General features: G+C 45.2%; 2 protein-coding genes across 7 annotated transcripts in view; one reads left to right on the top strand and one right to left on the bottom strand.

Moving 5' to 3' along the window:
• LOC101073885 (ras-associated and pleckstrin homology domains-containing protein 1-like) overlaps positions 1-4,062 on the top strand; it is a 31,711-nt gene extending 27,649 nt beyond the window's left edge. For all 3 annotated transcript variants that reach the window (XM_011607550.2, XM_029825314.1, XM_029825317.1), the window contains one exon: positions 152-4,062. In XM_011607550.2, the coding sequence (XP_011605852.2) occupies positions 152-2,437 (2,286 nt within the window). In that variant the 3' untranslated portion in view covers positions 2,438-4,062. The remainder of the gene's footprint in view (positions 1-151) is intronic.
• On the bottom strand, positions 3,837-19,360 carry rif1 (replication timing regulatory factor 1). Of its 4 annotated transcripts, none has more exons than XM_011607562.2 (36): positions 19,123-19,360; positions 18,690-18,782; positions 18,140-18,290; positions 17,934-18,012; positions 17,744-17,840; positions 17,504-17,634; positions 17,331-17,425; positions 16,715-16,904; positions 16,471-16,563; positions 16,186-16,324; positions 15,963-16,114; positions 15,704-15,803; positions 15,413-15,589; positions 15,037-15,147; positions 14,748-14,810; positions 14,064-14,167; positions 13,842-13,928; positions 13,691-13,764; positions 13,278-13,458; positions 13,040-13,144; positions 12,393-12,542; positions 11,929-12,028; positions 11,563-11,852; positions 11,284-11,486; positions 10,616-10,709; positions 10,412-10,534; positions 9,940-10,082; positions 9,769-9,858; positions 9,644-9,698; positions 6,918-9,515; positions 6,621-6,749; positions 6,456-6,542; positions 5,966-6,081; positions 5,747-5,897; positions 5,541-5,664; positions 3,837-5,296 (listed from the first exon to the last, which is right to left on the bottom strand). In XM_011607562.2, exons 3-36 carry the CDS (start codon positions 18,253-18,255, stop codon positions 4,998-5,000), a joined length of 6,846 nt encoding a protein of 2,281 aa, XP_011605864.2. In that variant the 5' UTR covers positions 18,256-18,290; positions 18,690-18,782; positions 19,123-19,360; the 3' UTR covers positions 3,837-4,997. The 4 variants fall into 4 exon arrangements, with proteins under 4 accessions (XP_011605864.2, XP_011605870.2, XP_011605871.2 ...); XM_011607568.2 differs by having other exon boundaries at positions 18,140-18,273; XM_011607569.2 differs by having other exon boundaries at positions 18,690-18,738.
• Positions 19,361-19,733: the final 373 nt, after the last annotated feature.

The following is a 19,733-nucleotide window of genomic DNA, read 5'->3' as shown; positions in this document are numbered from 1 at the left end:
TCCTGGCTTCTTTCACATTAGCTTGCTTAGAAACATTAGCTTGCTGATTTGTAACAGTTCTTCTGTCCTCTCGTCCCTCATTTCTTCCTGTTCACCTCTTCTCCACGCCTGCCTCTGTCCCGTTCTCATTGCCTCGTGTCTTCTTTTCCAGATGATGAAGATCGATGCCATCAGTAGGCCCATCCCGGTCCAAATGCCCTCTGTCTCTCCACAGCCCGTCCTTCTGTCTCAGCCTCAGAACAGCTACCCCGATGGTCTAGACCCGTCTGAGGATTCTCCATCGCCACCCTCACCTCCTCCTCCTCCGGCTGTTGTCAGTGTAGCAGCCGCTTCCTACATTAAGTACAGTACGCTGGCCCGCTTGCAGAACCAGAACCAGCCCCAGCCGCCACCAGCAGGAGCTGCCACGCCTGGCCTCGCCAACCAGTTCATCACAGCCAGTTACAACACACTCCCAGCTTCTTATAGCGAATCCTCGATGATACCGCCGTCCCCTCATCCTCCCTCTGCAGAGCAAACGCCAGACATCATGGCTTGTCTGTCAAACCCCTCCACGCTCCCACCACCACCACCTCCAGAGGAGGACATGCAGGAGTCCTACCTCCCACCTCCTCCTGATAACCTGGAGATCAATGGTTTGCCTCTGCCTCCACCCCCAGAGCCCGACCTCACTTCCTGTCCTCAGCTCTCCAATGCCGGACTCCAACAGTTCCTGGCAAAGAAGTTCCCCAACATGGCATACGATTTCACTCCACCAGCGGGTGAGGACAGCTGCCCTCCTCCTCCACCTCTATCTGACGCTTCTCCTCTCGCCTCTTGGCCTCCCTCTCACAACGCACCCCCCCCTGCACCGCCGAAAACCTTCACTGGGGGGCTGCCCCCTCAAACAGCTCCAAAGCCCTCAGGTCCTTCATCCCTCCCCGTTGCCCTGTCCCCTGTATCACCGTCCGAGATCTTCGGCAGCCACGTTCCCATTAAAAAACAGCAGAGTTTCTCAACGGGACATTCCCCAAATCAGCCCCCTCCCACTCTGCCAAAGCAGCACAGCCTCTCTTCCAAAAACTTGGCCCTGTCTCCCTCCTCCTCTTCCACATCGATTGCAGCAGCTACCTCATCTCTGGTCAAGCAAATTGTGAATCAGTTCCCAGGAAACTCGGCCCCCTGCTCTCTGTCTGCCTCCAACTCCATGGAAGGCTCCAAGTTAAGTGCCCCTCAGTCCCCCCCGGCTGTTAAGTCAAAACCAAAATGGCAGCCAGGTGGTGCTCCACAGTCTCCAGAGTTTCCTCCACCTCCCCCAGACACCTCTGCGGAGGACTTCCCTCCTCCGCCCGTTTCCTCTTCCTCCAAGACAGGCTCCCCCATCAAGAAATCGCCCTCTACTTCATCCACAGGATCCACCAAGCGAGGACCTCCACCAACTCCTCAGAGAGCCTCCTCCATCCGGACCGGCTCCCCCAGTGAGGGCCAGGACGAGAAGCCAAAGAAGGTGGAGAGCTTGGTCAGCAAGTTTGGTCAAGCTCCTCAGACCAGCACCTCCTCCAGCTCCTCTTCACGATCAAATTCTCTGACCAACGATCCCTCGGGACTCCCGGCTCCCCTCCCCAAGCCAGGAAAGCTGAACTTGGCGAACCTGCCATTGGCGCTCCAGGGGCTGCAGGCCAGCCATCAGTCCACTGAGTTTCCATCGCCTCCTCCCCCGCCTCCCCCCTCCCAGCACCCTCAGATTGACTCCTCCCCAGACTTCTTCCCCCCTCCTCCCAGTGACTCTGAACTTTTTCCTCCTCCCCCCCACCTGTCCGAGATCCATCAACCCCCAAAGGTGGCTGTGGTGAACCCCCAACCTCAGTTGCACAAGTCAGCCCCGACGTCTCTGTCATCGTCATGGAAACAAAGCTCGCTAAAGAAGGGGGCGGTCCTTCCGCCAGCTACCAACCGGCGGCCCAGTAACCCAGCCCAGTACGACCAGATGACATCCAAGCCCCTTTCTCCTCCTCCACTGTCTCAGACCCCACCTCCCTCCCTACCATCTTTCTCCTCCTCCTCCTCTCCTGTACCCCCCACTTCTCCCAAGTCACCTGGACCGAGCTCCCTGGCCCTGAAGCCTCTCTTCCTGGAAGACCTGAACCGCACCCTGAAGAGGAAGTCCATCTCCCGCCATGGCTCGCTCACCTCCTCCCACCTCATCTCCTCTAAGATGGAGCCTGTGGGTACCATGGACGACATGGCGCTCCTCCCACCTCCTCCCCCGGAGCTCTTGCAACAGCAGCAGCAGCAGCAGAGAGGCCTCCGAGGACAATCGCAGACTCTGTCCCGTCACCACGCACACTCCCAGTCTGCCAAACATGCCAACATCTCAGGCTATGCAACCCTGCGGCGAGGCCCCCCTCCAGCTCCACCAAAACGGGACCAAAGCACTAAACTGACCAGTGAGTGGTAGGAGCAGAGGACCCCAGGGGATCTCCTGACACTGCAGAGACTGTTTAACTGTCATTATTCCTGCAGAACTGCCCGCTCGTCGGATTCTAAGCAAGTAGCAAGCCATCTTTTATGATTTCCTATTATACTCATTATTATCACCCACAGTACCACGTATTACTCTCATTACCAACCCATTAGTGACATGAGTACCGCGAGAATATATAATACTCCGAAAAGTCACCGGTCGAGTTTGTATTTCACAATATGTGTGCAGCTTTGCATCTAAATCTATGAGAGAGGAGGCTGGAACAGCCGTGGACGGTACTGCATGGGGCTGCGCTGACATGAAGGGACGGAAGGAAGCCGATCAAAGTGACATAATGGACGTGGTCGACCACGGGGCTGAAGTGATGCCGCTCATTTCAAATGTTTTGTGTGTGTTTTTGTATAGGATTATTTAATACTGGAAAGATATTGTTATTATAATTATTTTATGTTGTAAGATGTGTCAAAAGACTGAACCTGGTTTGACTGTGTTGTGTGTTTATCTTCTGAATGATCACTCCTGAGGGAAGGGCACTTTTCTCAGGTCATTTTTACATCTACTCAGAACTGTAAAGCAAGCCGGCGGGTGCATAGCTTCGAAATCCAGCTCTGCCTTTCATCCGTGCTGTACAAACAACCCATCTGAAAGCGATCAAAACCGAGTCTGTTTTTATATTCCGGTCACAGATATGTTTGATTCAACTCGGCCATCTGTTCACTGAGGCTGATCTTAGTCGTGGCCTGTCCCGTACCCACATGTGACTTCAGACGTTCAATACACAACCCCGACTAGCACTACAAAACTTTTTTTTTTTGTACCGTCAAGTCAAATTTCTTTCCATGTCAGAGGACTTCAAGGTGTCGACCCATTTTGTGCTGCGCCAGTTTCATTGACATCAGCGACTGTCCTGCATTGGCGCTGCCTTCACAGACGTGCAGCGCCACCATGAACGCAGCACACGGCCAATGGTGGGTTTGGTTTGTTTAACTGTGGGCTGAGAATTACAAGATGACTCTTCTCATCTTACTGTAAGCCTTTCAACCACAGGACAATTTACAGCTCAACCTCTGTCCACCTTAAATAATCTTCAGCCCAGAGAGGGGCTTCACACTTTCATTTGTGTCCTTGCTAATTTAATTTGTGTGGATGCAGTGACAAAGCCTGAAAACCCCATTTCCTAATATTTTTAGCATATTTTCCTCCTAAATATTTTATGTCAATTATCACACTAGCACTTTTTGTACTAAGACCCCTTCTGGCCGGTTTATTTCCTCTTTAACGCACTGCTGCTTCAATTATTATCATGTAGTTGTTTGCCAAGTGTTGAAGCTGCGTGTCCATCATTGACCCTACATGATCAGAGGGGGGATCAGAAGCGCCTGACTAATAAAAAGCTGTGGATTTTAAAAGAAATCTTAAGATTTTGGGGTTTTGTCTCCCACATTCTGTCCACCTGCTGCCAGAAATCCACATTTTGACTGAGACAATCTGGTTTTGTCATTTCTTTTCCCCAGACGAGAACACGCCACCCTAGGCCGAACTCTAATTTTACATCCAGTCATTTTATTCCTTATCAAATAAAAGACTTCCTTACTGAAATACTCATTTGCAATTTTTAATTTGTCTGCTGTCTTTTGCAACATAAGTGAAGGAATTACTGAGATAATCAGATGAGCCCTGAACGGTTCCTTCTAATCTTCCAGTGTCCTTCTGTAATAATTGAGTTTTACGTTGATAAAACCCTCTAAACTCTCACATCATTGTTGATGGGATACCGATTAATTTACAGATTATAGTTTTTCTGCTGTGGGCCCATAAAGCATAACTGGCCCCCCTAGACCTCTTATTCAGTTGAGGAATAGTATATGGAGACTTTTCATGCTCTTAATTTTATATGTTCTTGGTGTTACTTTTAATGTTTTGTGTTGTAAACGTGCAAAATGCTTCCATTGTTGGTTATTAGTTAAGGGTAAAACAGCCTTTAGTAGCTTTGAAATGGGATCCAAGACATGTTTATAGATGCAGTCACATCTTTTATTAAAGTACATTAAAAAAAAAAAAAAAATCACATGTATTCTAATATCATCCAAATTGTTTCAAAATGTGATAAAACATTAAAACCAAACAATCCAGGAAATTCTACAAGATTTACAGGCGGATTGTGAAATATTTAGACATACAAAGTAAAGGGGCAGGAGAAATATACAGACAGGATCCCAAGCCAGTTTGTTTTCTGGAAAATATCAGTTTTTGCAGTCCTGAAAATCAGACAAAGAAGCAACGTTAGGATTATGACTGGTCTAATCCCCGACAGAGCTGAACAGTGGCGTGATAGTACAGACGGATTCTTTCTTGAACATGTTTTCAACAAACTCAATTTAAAAATGGAGGAAAAGTGCATCTAGTATTTATTAAAACTATTAAAAAGGTAATGGCATTCTGAGTTAAAAACATTAAAAAAAAAAAAGAACACTACACAAATTTAGCTGGGTCAAAAAAAAAAAAGGACTGCTAAAGAGGTATTTTTGAAGCCTCATTTTCCAGGTTCCCCCTGCGTCTGGTAGAGGCGGCTCTGAAGCTCCACCACCACACGCTTCATCATGTTTCCCAACCGCTCGTGGATCTGAACGAGTTGCTCGGATGAGCAGTATCGCAGTTCTGACTCCATCCTGCCAGCGAGGCTTTCCAGTTCTGGAAGAAGACCCTCCGGGTGCGACCGTCCATCGGGTCCTGGCTCCGTGGATGAAGTCTCCACTGTCCCTTTTCCATTGCCAGAAGCGTCTGCTTCCATGGTCCAGTCCGCAGGAAGAGGCTCATCCACCAGCTCCGTCGCTGTCAACAAAGGTGTTTACGTCATCGTAGAGAAAGCAACCCTCTGTCCTTTAATACTGGCCAGTCAACAACACCAAAACAATGAATCATTGCATAAAAGATAGTTGGACACATCCTCCTCCAACTGATTTGATATTTCTAGTGAAAACTCATGAAGAGGAGTGCGAGTGTGAGCAAGGGCTTAAACATCAAATAATGCGTCAGAAAATGCAACTTTCAGAGCAACGTTTGAATGCGCACAGACCTAGTGTGTCTCCAGGGACTTTATTCTCCTCATCCTGGTGTGGAGGAGTGCTGGCGTCTGGGTCGGAGGTCATCTTCTCTGTCTCATCAAAGCTCTTTAACTCATCGCTGCCTCGCCCTTTACGCTAGAAATGATTCATCCAAATGTGAAAATGGCCACCTTGAGATTTACTGCACTGGTGCGGCGAATTCGTGCCACCGTCCTACCTGCTGTTCGTAGTTCTTGAGGGCCTTTTTGACATTGGAGATCTTTGGCGAGCGGATGGGAAGGGTCTTGATTTCCGTGGCAGTGAGGGCGCTGAGGTCACCGACCGTCTTGATGTTCCGTGCTCGGACGAGCTGCCCGAAACCACGAGACCTGCGCGGAAAAGCGAAAGTTATATGCTGGAACTGCTGATTGGAGTCAAACCGTGTTTCTTCACGCACCACATGTTGGAGGAGATCTGAGAGAGCACAGCCTCCACAGGAGCAGAGCAGCCCACAAGGGCAGGGTAGACGCAGTCTCTGGAGACGGGCCGAGGCTCCTGACTCATTTCAGAAATCTGAAACAGCGTAAACAGCATATTTTGACGTTCAGGTAGACACTCGGACGTGTTGCACACCCCCACGAGGGAATATGTGAGGTGAGAAGCACTGTAAAATACTGTAAAATAAATAAATGTGCCCAATGAGGCATAAACTCCCATTAATGTTGCCTTTTTACTTGCATTTGAACACTTCTCTTCACGTTACATTTCAGATAAATCCCCTAACATTTCAAGTCATTTTTGATACATCTTATGCGCGTGAACAGACAATTTGGATGTGTGTGACATTCTCTCATCGTGATCAGAGTCCAGCCAGTAAGAATCCTGCCCAGACGGAGCCCTACAGACACTGCAAAAGGGGAAAAGTTGGTTTGGATTTGGCTTCATACCAGACACTTTTTGGAGCTCTTGTAGCCGGGACTATGCAGATTCCTGGGAATGAGGACCAACAGGCCCTTAGTTGGTGTTGTGACATACTAGATTGAAAAAGAACAATAAATGTTAGAGCACAGCAAAAAACCAATGATTTGCTTAGACTTTTTGACCAGCTGCACCTTTGGCTGAGAGCTGGAGGCGTTTCTGGGTTTCCTGGGAGAGCTGGTTCTGATGCAAGGGCTGCGGCGGTCGATGTCATCTGCAGTCTCCTGCTGCTGGATGGGATCAGCGAAAGACACGCGCCTGGACTGGACAAGGACAGAGACAGAGACATAAACACGCAGACTAAATGAGGTCAAACTGGATGAATGAGTCTGCTCCACCCTCCAAGACCAGTTTAAGTAATAGGACGGAATCAACCACTAAATGGAGCATCGGTATCAACGATCCAGCCCTACGTGGGATTTCTGACTTACTTTGACCAGAGGTGAGGGAATCTCGTCCTCCAGTGGCCGTTTCTGGCTTTTTTTAAGAATACTGTTGGAGGGGGATGCTGAAGGAGACCAGGTTCCTCGGACATGGCTGCTGGGGCTGTGGTTTACATCTGGCCCCATCAAAGCCTCCAGGTCCCTCAGCTTTGACGGGGAGTCATGGGCAGCATCTCTGATGGCTGATTCAGGGATTTCTGGAGGACAGAACACAGACATATCTGCACTACTCTCACTGATGGTTCGCTCTTCATCCTTGTGCTCCTGGGTCTGGATCATGTGCTGTTCTTCAGTCTTCTGTAAAGATGTGGTCTCATCGCTGGCCTCTGCAGGCTCGATTTCATGCGTGTGCCGCTCGTCCTCAGTCTCATCCACCTGGTTTTCTACTAAAGTTGTAGCGTGACAGGCCTCATCTGGATCCACTGGGTGAGCTTGATCAGGTGACTTGTGTTGGTCCTCATCACCATCAACGGGCTCAGATGCTGCACTCGTCTCATCCAAAGAGCTCGTTGGAGCGTGTTCAGCGTTCTTCCCAGTGGATTCACACTTTTCAGAAGACTGGAGCTCCGTGGTGACAGTTTCATGGAAAACATGATCAATGTTTGGGATCTGCTTTTCCTCCTGAAGGGACACCTCTTCTGTGCTCCTCTTCCCTCCATAAGCATCTGCCTTCAACTCAGTTTGAGACGTTTCGTTACTGCTGTGGTCCTCCTGGAGCAACTCTTGGGTTTCCAGTGAATCGTCTATTCTTTTATGTTCAGCTTTAAGTGGCTCACGATCACCAACATCTTTTCTTTCAGTTTGAGGACTTTTACCAGTGAGGGGACTTTGTAAAGATGCTCGGGGTTTCCTTCCCCTCTTTTTGGGCACGGGGATGTTTTCAGTGGGCTCTGTGGTTTCTGACTCTGAAGGCACAATACTGGCGGCGAGAGCTTGAGAAGATCTGCGTCTTGAATATCGGCTCCTCCCCTGGGATAACTCTGTTGATTCTTCAAGACCTTGTGACTGAGAACTCTCTGGGGTTGATGAAGAACCTGCCCCCGCCTTACTCCTCCTGGTCCGGACTCCTGCAGTTTCTTTGCCCCCCACAGCTGGAGGTGTTACCTGAGAACTGGACGTGTTTTGTCCGATTATAAAATCCTTGCTCTCACTTTTGTCAGACGCGGTTGCCTCCAACTTTTTACTGCCTTGGTTTGATTGAGCGTCCTCTTGAATAACTTCTTCATTGGTATCATTGAGCACGGACTTGTCGTTAGATGGAGAAGCAGTAAAGTTCTGAGAATCCTGTCTGCAGTCCTCTGGAGACTCTGCTGTCCTCCAAGAGTCTTCCATGGATGTTTCATTATCCGTTGGTCCTTTTTTACTGACCGGCCCAAGTACGATAGCTTGGCTTGAGTCTTGACTGTTTTCCAAAACCTCTTTTTTAATTTCTCCCTCTTCCTTGGTCCCCAGCGAGCCTTTGCTCCGCCGACCTTGTGATTGGCTTTCCTTGTTGGACTGCGAGGCCGTTTGGCTGGAATCTCTGCTTCGTCTTCTAGATTCTGGCTTCTCATTTCTTAGCAGAAACTCTTCAGAATTACTGTACAGCTTGATCTTCTTCCTTGCTCTGCCCTGAGAAGGGGTCTGGCTCGAGCTAGTCTGCTCTCTCTGGGACCTACTACGGAGCCTGTGTTTACTGCTCTCCTCCTCTGCAGCTTGTTTACTTCTTGTTTTTGGTCCACTTTGAGATGAATCGGAATTTTGAGAATCACTCTTCTGGCTATCGCCGCGTTTTTGATTTAAATATTGGTATTTAGTGTCCCGTTCATCAGGGTCCTGTCCAGGCAGCAGAGGTGACATCCTGTTGCGTCCAGAGCGTCTCGGTTCACTCGAAGAAATTTTGGACCAGGCGGATTGTGAATCATCCAGATTTGGTTGAGATGTCTCTTCTTGGCAAGTTGACTGTACTTTGGCGACGGTAGTGGTCTGATCTCCCTCGGCGCCAGTCTGAGTATCTGGAATGACATCATCTTCCTCTGCTGGATCCCTGGGCACTCTCTCAGTTAGCCTCACTGGCGCAAATTTTGTCAGAGATCCTTTTGGTCTCAGAGGGGACTCAGGGGTCTGACTGACAGCACACTGCGAATTCACCTTCCCTGCAGACAGGAAATCCTGAGACTCGGCTTCAGTCAATTCCTGGGAATCCATGGGAGAATTAGACCTGTTTGTCTTTCTGCGTTTTTGGCTACCGGTGCTCTTGGTGTGGGGACCTGTGAAGGTGGATGTGACATCTGGGCTGGCGGGCTTTCCATCCGGATATTTTTCAAGTGTGATAAAGGACTGGCGGCGACTGATTGATTTTTGGGGCGTTCCCGACACCATATCTGAGGAGCCAGAGATGTTAGGAGTCGTGTCTTCTTTGGACTCCTCCTCCACGGCTTCTGAGCTGCCGTCTACTTTAGCGTCATCTTTTTGGGAAACAGCTGCTGACTCAGCGACCATGTCTTCATGCACGCTGTCCTCTTGAATGGTTTTTCCAGCCTTCAGATTGGAAACATTGCCAGTCTCTTTAGGGGTTGGTGCAATTTCCACATTTTCCTTTGGAGCCTAAAGGAAACAGACAAATAATACACCGGTATAGGCACAATTACAGTCAAATCTGTCAGTTATGACCATTTGGCCTCTGAACGTGACATAAATGAGCTAAAATACGGATTTGAGGGTTCTTTTCTTACCTCGTCAGGAGCTGCTTCATGGCCTTTCTCAGGTTGTTCAGGCTGTAGCTTGTCTCTGTGGATGAAATTGTCTGTGATAGGAATGCTTTGTTTGAATAAGGGCAGAAATTCAGACAAGAACTTACACAGAATCTTCTTGGCTCTGTGTATACTGCGTAAAGGCTGTTGTATCCAGAGAAGCATCAAGGTTGTTGTACATTGCTGGGATGTCGACCCTGCGATCAAAACTCTATAAGCTCCACACGGACTTAAACACAAAGGATGTAGAGATTTAGCAGAGATCTCAGGAATCTGACCTTTTTGTCCTTTTCACCTCCTTCTGGTGCTCCGTTAGAACTCGCTCCTTTGTCTCCGGAGGAATGAAAACAAAATCAATGGATGCCTCTTCCTCCAAAACCTGTCTGCGTGGAGTCTTTGGTGAACCAAAATCCAGTTTGGTCTGATAAAGAAAATACCAATTATAAAGGAGATTATTATGCAGAAGAAGCTAAAATTTCAATCATTTAAAAAATTTAAAATAATAATAATCAGAATGATTTATTTAACACAATACTGAATTTGTGTCACAGTTTATGGACTGAATTATAGACGGTTCTCTTTTAATCTTTAAAAACAACAAAGCACTGGTAAATATTTCCCATGTAAACACAAATATGAAAAACACCCTATCTGCACACAATTGCACAGTATAAATAGCACTGACTGTCGCAATCAGAAACTCATAAAATGGCAAAGTAAACAGGAAAATACATGCATTACTCGACTTACAGAAACAGACTTTGCTTTTTTCTCATCATTTAACTCAGCAGCCCTTCCCAGCACGGACTCTCTCTTTCCCACAGAGGAAACGGGTAACCCACTGAGCTTGGTCTCCAGCTGGGAATTTTCACTCTGATCACACCAGTAAAACCAGGGATCAATGACAACAATAAAAACAGAAAACTCAATGAATGGCATGTAAATACAACTCACCAGGGACTGCCCACTGAGCTCATCGGGAACATCAACAGCCTCAAATCCAGGGAGAATGATTGGGGTCTTCTGCTTCACTTGGCTGAGGACCGGCCTGCGTGGAACACAGGGAATTTTCACACTGCTGGAACCACAGCTAACATTGTTGAGTTACAATCCTTCGTATCCAAGTTCTGTGCACCGCTGTTCCCATTTCCTTCCAAGAATTTATTGTTTTCAGAGATTCGTGCAAACACTCCTTGAACATGTGCTGGTGTGTGCAGCAATGTTTTCATGCAGAATAAAAGCAAAACTTCCAATAGTCGCCCGTTTAAAGAAAAATAAACCTTGAACTGTATTCAGGAAAGCAGCAAAAGGTTGGTTCGCCATTGAAATGTGGCTCTTGGGTCTCATCTCCCTTTCTCTTTATAGATCCTAAAATAATTTCATTGGACTTTACCTATCATTAGTATAATAAAATAATGTTCAGAGCTACTAAACTTATACATAACTTCCAGGATTCCTGTGCAATTAAAAAGACACATTTTACATGTCCAAACAATATCTCTAGAAGGAATAAGAGAAAATGCTCATGTAAAAAGAGGAAAAATATTAAGGGGCTTGAATTTTGAACGTTTGTCATGAGGCAATCAACACAAATGACCAGAGAACAGAATTTGACTTTTTACCTGATCTCATCGGGGTATTTGAGGCTGACTGAGTTTGCGAAGGTGGAATTCCAAAAGCAAGTGACAGAGGAGCGGAGGTGCTTGGACTTGTGTAGAAAAAGCACAGACAGCAGAGGAGAGAGCAGAGCCAGCAGTTCATCATCGTAGGCCACCGCAGTCCTCGTCTGCAGGCAGCCCAGAACGTCCCCCAGAAGCTTTTCCAACTGCAGGAGGCATATTGGGAAATGATTGCATCATTTTAAGAGAAAAGATGCATTGTTCATGTTGATGAGAACCGACCTTTCCCAGAAGTTGTGATGTAAAACTGGGTGTCTCGCTGGCTGCGTGTTTATACAACTGGGTGAGAGGGTGGGTCAGTGATGTCAGGAGCTCCTTCACAATGTTGGCAAGAGCAAGGTTTGTAAAAAGGACAGACAAGATGGAGACGAGAGCCATTCCTGTGGCATCAGAAGAAGTCACGGTGTCTTCCAGATAAACCTGGAGACACTGGACCAGCAGAGTCTGGAAGGTGGAGAGATTCCCCAGGACCTTGTTTTTCTTTTTCATCCAATTCACCGGAGTGTGAGGAGCTTGATTGTGAGCAGAGGACAGTCAAACCTCTATCGTTAATGCGCCGAATATGAATGAAATTTGAAATTCTCTTACACTTAAGCTTTTGCTGAAACTGAGGAGAGTAAGGTGAAAAGTCCACACACTCTACCATGACCTGCAGAATACTGCTGATACTGTTCAGTGTTGAAGGAACCTGGAGGAACAGACAGCACAAATCATTTTAGGAAGATCAGTCAAAAGAAGTGAAAAATGCTTTCTTGTTCCTGCTAAAACTGGCAAAAAAATTTAAGGATTGAAATTCTATTCATTTGGGATTTATTTAAACGACCAGATGTGGTAGTGATCAGTTCTTGAACTCATTATGCACATTACTCCTGATGCAATTATGCGAGTGCTTAGAGTTGGTGTCATCCATTACACCCTTGCTCACAATCAGTGGTGAATTCACATCAAGCCTAAAATTGATTTTCTTTCAGGTAAGAACAATTTCCATCTATGGCAGAAGATAAATGGAGGAAGCTTCTGAAAACAAACTAAGTTTCTGCACTCATACTTACCAATAAAGCCTCTTTGTCTATCACAGTGCTCATCTTTGTACAGAGTTCCTCACAGCAGATGTTCTCTTCTGCTGTGGCCACCAAGGCTGAACAGCAGGCAAAAACTTTGTAGAGCTTCGACCATGAGGAGAGCATAGCCTTCTGGGTTGCCTAAACAAACAGAATTAGAGAAATAGAGGGAATGGAAAGGGAAGGAAACTACTGTTGAAATAAAAGAAAAACATCTAGTGGTTGATAAAAAATACAAACAATAGAAGTTAAGAAACATGCAAACAATAATTGGGTGAAACACAACCTTGGTGTGTTTCCTTGTATTTTCAGTGTTGAATTGACTGTAAAGGTCTTAATTTCCTGCCATGTTAATACTACATGGCCAATAGTTGTGATAGCTAGCAAGAGACCATAAGGAGTTGGCAGCCAGGACTGGCCACAATGAGCAATGGTGTTTTATACATTAAGAACTATTAAATGTTTATGTCTATAAATAAATGAATTTTAAATGAAAGGGAATGAAATTCTATTAGCAAGTGATGCTTTGACTACTGTGCTGCTGTTGTACACATACGAGATATCAATGTTTTATCTTTTGTTTGTTCAAAGCAATTAGAAAAGCCAAATCAAATGGTAATTAAAAAGAGCAAACAGACCTGAGGAAGTGCTGCTCCTAGTAGGTGTGTAAGAGGGAACATCAGGGCTGCGTGTATGGCGCTGAAGTTGTGCTCCAGTGCATCCCCTTGGTTCACTTCATTTGACTGTAACGTGACAGAATGAATTTGCAAGACTTTGTATTTATTTTGAGCTTCACAGCTGCCTCTAAAGATCTCATCACAGAACCTCTTAACCCTGTTTCAACAATAATGGGGCAGGTGTAGCACACTTTCCTACCTGGGTGATTGTGTCTGTAAGGGGGTTGACTACTGTACTCCACATCCTCCACAGTTGCTCCTTGTTCTGCAAAGATGCAGCGCTCTGGCCGATGGCCCCCAGCGCTGCTCCTGCGAAGGCCAAAGGGGACGTGGGACCCGACAATCCACAGCTCACCAGCGTGTGAAGGCACTGGAAAAATCTACCCATGCCATGAAAACAAAACGGTAAATGTAACAGTCATATGAACAACTACGTATGCACACAGTAATAATTAGGGCTGTTAAAATTCAGGCATTATTCCGGCTCAATTTGATTAAATTTAGTACCGTAATAAATGCATGTGAATCAGATGCCCAATTTCACTCACTCCAATGTGCTACAATAAAATGCGTCAGCAGAAGCATCATGACGGGCCACTCTGAACTACCTACCTCTCATCCTCCACATAGGCTCCAATCATGTTGCTGTTACAGAGCAAAAGAATGAGGAACAAAGCTGGAGTTCCCTGCCGATGAAAAGAAAAATTCTCATAAATTTCGGAATCGTCGAGCCCAGAATGTGCGCAGCTGTAGAATCGCTCACATTTAACACATCCATCTTTCCCACTTGATAGGAGGCAGAGCCGAGTACACGCTGTGTAACACCTTTCACTGTAGTTTCAAACAAAATCTAAAAGATAAACAACCAAAAAGAGGACAATCGGTCATCTGGTAATCTCAAAGCACTGTTAACATAGAAAATAAGATATCTTGTTTGTCTAGGACATAAGTGATGAGTGTAGCTCAAGGGAAGTTTTGGATTTACCAGAACTCTGTCTGCTGGTAGAGCGTTGGAGGTGACAATGCTCTGTAGAGCCTGAAGCATAAGTGTTAGAACCTCAGAGCCATGGCGATCTTTTTTGCTGCCACCTGGTAGCAGGAGAGAGAAAAATAATGAAAATAATGGCAAATACCAACATATTGAATAAAACATTTAAATAAAGGGTTTTGAGAAGAAGGTGGATCATCATTGGGGACAAATCCCCTCAGTCTTTCGTCACATCACAGCAGTCCAGAACCAGCAGATCTGAACTCTCAGACTTAAACTGATGATGCTGGTATTGAGTGGGCAAGAGGAGGACATGAGGTCTCACTTATCTTCCTCCTAATTCATATAGACCAGACTCAATAGAAATACTCTATGTGGAGCTACAAGGTGGAAACCAAAGCTCTCAGGTACCACCCAGCAGAGCAGCAGCCACAATGACATTCACAATTTACTATAACATGACCAGTCACTACAGAAACTGTTATCACACACTTACTATGGCCCTGACCTGATGGTCTGGAATACAGCTGTGTTGGACAACATGGGAATAATGATGAAAAATCATTGCCTGTTGCTCTGGTTGAAATTTTGATTTTCCTTTTCCCCTTAACTCACCAGACACATTCTAATTCATATCTAGTCTTCACATTCACACCAGTCAAGAATACTTGACAGACTTACCAGACTCTATAGTCGAGTTGACAAAGTGAACAAGAGTCGTCCATAGAACGGTCAAAAGAGACTCTAAGGAACAAAGACAAACTTAAGTTATTGAAAACAGCCTCCTCAGGCAGCTGAAGTGCCCTGATATTTCAATCCCTAACGTAACTTTTATGTCTAATTCGTGTAGCCCTCTCCAGAACCACAATATTTAAATTCTACTCTTTTAAGTGGATATCGATACAATGAGTCAAGAATTTATCTAACCGAGCTTCACCAAGATTAACAGATTTGCAGAGCTCATCGTTACCTGGAGCATCATTGCCAACGTTGATGAATCCATCATTGATGTTGGAGATGAGCACTGCAGCATGCTTGCTGAAGGAACCAGCACTGGAGAGCAGAGGGTGCTTCAAAGGCTCTGAATGAGTCAATATCGCCAATATTAGGAACAACTTTGTAATTTCGCAAAGCTTCTAGAAACCCAACCTAGGTAAAGTGTAAGCTTTCATCTTTACCAACTTTACCAACATTCCTCTACTAGGTACATTTTCAGGACATCTTTTTCTTTGTTTTAAACCCTTGTGTTTAAATGTCATTTGGTTAAAAATGGGTAAAGATTGACAGGGAGCTCAGGAAATGTAATAATGAACATTTGCATGATGGTGTGGGGTTCAGACTATTACCGAGACTCAGGATGAGCTTGCTCTTGGCTGCTGTGGCAGTAACTTCTGGTCCGAGGAAATAATGCAGCAACATCTCGAGACCCAAAAGCTGGATTTTGGGAAAAGTCGGGGTAATCTGGACAGAGGAGTTTAGACTCATTCTGGATGTATTGGCAGAGCTGTTGAAGCCTGGAGTACCTGCAGTGGGAAGAAAACGAAGAATAACTAATTAATATATACATAATGACAGAATGGCATTATGTTATGACCGTTATGTAATTCTGTGCAACTGGATGGAGGTCAGGGCTTTACCAGGTGTGATGGCTCCATTTTGACCAGTAGGTCTAGAAGGTGTTCCTGGGACTGCGGACGAGTCAGATCTGATAGTACACTGGAGCAGAGGAACAGCAACCTGAGGGAAAACAAAAGAATCCTAAATGCAACCCCCTGCTTGCAGCTTTTGTGAAATGTAATTTAATTTGAAAGCATTGGCAGACAATATTAACCAAAACTATGATTAAAAGAAGCTAGGGGAGCCGGAATGTTGAATTTAACAAGTTACATTTCTCACCTGGTCGAAGAAGGATGATAGATTGGGGCCCAATTGGACCACCAGGTACCACCAGACCTCCACTTTGGTGAGCATCAGAGCCTCTGTCCTGACATGTATGGATGCGAGGGGCTGCATCAGGAGTTTCATCCGTTTGCTGCTGCACAGAATGTCTTCATTGGAAGAAGAAAAAAAAAGCCAATTTGAACTAAATCATCACAACAGTGTGTCACAAAAATCCCACCTGGATTGAGAGCAAAGTTGTCTATGAGGCTCTTCCAAGCAATGAAGGCGATCTTCTTGATGGTAGGGGAAGAGCTGCGGAACCCAAGTTCCTCCAGATGTAGTAGCGAGTTAATGAAGGGGCCTCCTTTATGCAGCAGCTGCGTGGTAAACAGACAACACTCATGTCATTATTCACCTTTACACAAGAAAAAATAATCATTTATATTCATTGTGTATCAGCAGTGACTAGAGTTGGAAGCATATACTTTAATCCAATACTTAATCAAAACAGAAGTTTCCTTACCTTCCCAAGTAGTTTTACAAACAAAGGCCAAAGCTTCAAAACATTTGTCTCATTCTTGGTCATGAAAAGTTTCTGCAGCTCTGGAATCAGTTTCTGTGAAAACAAATCAGTTTACCTTAGACTATTTTGTAGCAACAGCTTTAAAAGCACTCAAATCAGAATGAATAGAATGTATAGAAGTGTTCCGTGTTTAGCTACAAGCTGACATTGATCTCCAACATAAAAAAAACCCAAAACAACTCACTGATGACATCATGGGTTCAATTACAGCCGCCACCTCTGTCTGTTTTTCCAGGAAAAGCGGCATGCCCATTTCCATGGTTGCTGCGGCTCGTAGACGAACTTTAGAAGCCGAGTGGACCACCAAAGGGACGACAAACTTCACCCACCGCACCGCAGCACCACCCATCTCAGCCGGTACTTGCTCCAATAGCCTAAAAAAACAAACCTTACTGCATTATTGCTGTGTTCACAGCTCCAGGGTTGCGTTCCTGATTTGCCAATATAACACTGAGTGTCCCAGGCTAAACACACCAAAAAGACATTTAAACTGCATCTTTATTTGAATAATGAATAATAATTTCTCCCCTGGATGCTTGAAGGGTTAACATTCACACGTCATGACTAGAAGTCTCAGATTAGTTCTGCCAACATCATTAAGATACTTTAAAGACTCTACCTGCAAATACTGATTATCTCATTATCAGTATTTGCCATCATTTGTGTATATTAAGAAATTCAATTGTCAGAAATTCATTATTTGGAAACTCATTACAGCATCAACGAGGGTGTCATTTATCTTTTACCAAAGGTGTGTGTGAGCGATTTCCTAGAAGAGTCTTTAACGCCGACTGTTTTACCTCATGATAACATTCAGAGCTTCGTGCTCCATGACAACAGACTTGACATCCTCTCTGTTCCACACACTGTCCAATGTGTCCAGTATGGACGGCACCTGAATCAACATAACAGCAGCAGATCAACATTTCTGACTCTTCATCTTCCTCAGTTCAGTTTTTAGTTCCTTACTCACTTTCTTGGCAATTACATCGGCAGGAAAACTCTGCTTGGAGATGACCCATAATGCTCTAGTGCAACTGTTCTTGTCTGATGACTTCATCGCCAGAGAACAAAGTGCTGATAATATTTCCAATGCAAACTTTTCTAAATGAGAAAAACAAAAAAAACTTGCATTATGTTACCAAATTTCATACATGGTTAAATTATGCAAGATGATCGTGTGCAAAATGAGGCCAAATGTAAATAAACATACCGGGCACTCCTGAGACAACATGTGAATGATATACACAGAACCCCAAAGCTTGAAGAGCAGCTTGGTTTAGTTCTGCATTAGGACTGGAAATATGAGCCTGGAAATAGGAAAAAACAAGGAGAACCATGATTTGATTAGAAAGGAATTGTGATAACAGTGATTAAATAATCCAAAATACGTAAAAACTCACCAAAGTGACTTTACCCAAACGTGAAAAATGCTGTTCAACTGCAGGAAGGAATTGACGGGCTTCCTCTCCACCAAGTCGACTAGTTAAAAAAATAAAATAAATCATTTTTGTTTTTCAGCAACATTTGGTAACAGTAAAATTGGACAGAAATGACAGGGGTTGTAATTCACATGGCAACCGTCTGGTGTGTAACTGTAGGAACATACTTGGCAATTGTGAGGTATGCATCTATCTGCTCAGCATGTCCAGCGGTGCTGTCCTCCAGAGGCTCCAGCAGTGGGAGGAAGCTGCAGCTGCCAGGTGGTCCCGCCATCGCCATCATCACTCACCACCTGGTCGTCTTTAAAGAGGCACAACCTGTTGGTAACCAAGAGCTCATTCTGGCAGCAATTTTAGATTCACTGTAAACCATAATAATCTTGCAGTGTATTCACAACCAGGGTCAGAGAAAGCCTCAGATCACATTAAATACAACGATCAAGAGACATGAAGACAAGATGGAGATACGTGGTTTAGTTATGCTGATAGATGTGCATAAACTACCCATTCTCTAGATGGGTAAGATAAAAATTCTAACAAGGTCTTTAGCGACAATTGTCAAACGCTAATTTCTAAGATGATTGGAAGGTAAATTTAGTTTAAAGCCAAATATCTTGGGCAGAATAAGGCCCCCGCGGTGTTCAGCATTTGCCCTCAGCAATAATAACAGAGAGAAAAGCATCTATGAGCTTAATTAAAGCAGTTATGTGGTCGAACCTCAGAGTGATTCCTGTCCAAATGTCTTCAGCCTTCACTTTACCCGGAGCTGCAGGATGAGAAGAGGATCGTTCACGCTAGCAGTAGCTGCCACTGTAAACACAAAATTAGGCTCACTGTTTACACCAGCGACGTGGAAGAAGTTCTAAAACAAGTTTGCTAGCGTTCTGGCCTAAATGAGCCAAGTGAAATCACCGTGCAAACATGCACACGTCGTTATTTTAGCAACTTTTAGACGCACTAGATAACCTCGTGCGGGTGAAGTGCAGATAGCCTGTTAGCCTCATCATTAGCATTATGAGGTGAGCAGCGACCGTAGGCTGTTTAACTGTGGAAGGAAGCAAATAACACCACGGACACCGCCGAACTGTTCGAAACTAACTACACGGCCACAACGACTGCGAGGTACTGACCCCAAACGGGAGACACTTACAGTCGTTCGAGTGGCAACACACGCAGCACCCAACGAAGCACTTCTGGGAAAAGACGGAACATCGGCGGTGACACAAACACACCGCCCGAATCGGAATATACGCCTTCCGCCCGCGTCGCTAAGCGCTGTGTTCAACTTTTGACTTCTGTTTTCGGGGCCAATGTTTCAGATTCCTGGTCCTGTTGTGCTTTGCTGAGTGACGCTGCCGCCCCGCGAATTTGCTGGCGCCAAACACGCACGCCGACGTCCAAAAGTACCTTTGACCCCGGGACGTCAACCCACGCCCCGCCCCCTTTACCTAATAAGGAAATATTCTTATAACGCCTTTAAAGTCTTTATTAGACCCAGAAATATTGAACATCGCAACCATATTTTAATAGTCAATGACAGAACAAAAACAGACATACGTTTTCATACATTTGATGTATATCCTTTTAAAAAAGTAACAATAATTTCATAAATTAAATAACTCGCTAGCAGAACAGACAGAAAATATACATTTCATTTATAATTTAGCAATGTTTGCACAGTGTTTTGCTTGGAGTAAGAAAACAAAAACAACCCAAAATGTTTTATGCATTAAAAATGGTGGAGAAGGTATTGTGGGCTCT

The sequence above is a fragment of the Takifugu rubripes genome, chromosome 1 (assembly GCF_901000725.2).
Source record: "Takifugu rubripes chromosome 1, fTakRub1.2, whole genome shotgun sequence".
In the NCBI taxonomy this organism is placed as follows: domain Eukaryota; kingdom Metazoa; phylum Chordata; class Actinopteri; order Tetraodontiformes; family Tetraodontidae; genus Takifugu; species Takifugu rubripes.
Note: the sequence above shows the minus strand (reverse complement) of the source record. Positions and strands in the feature narration are given on the sequence as shown.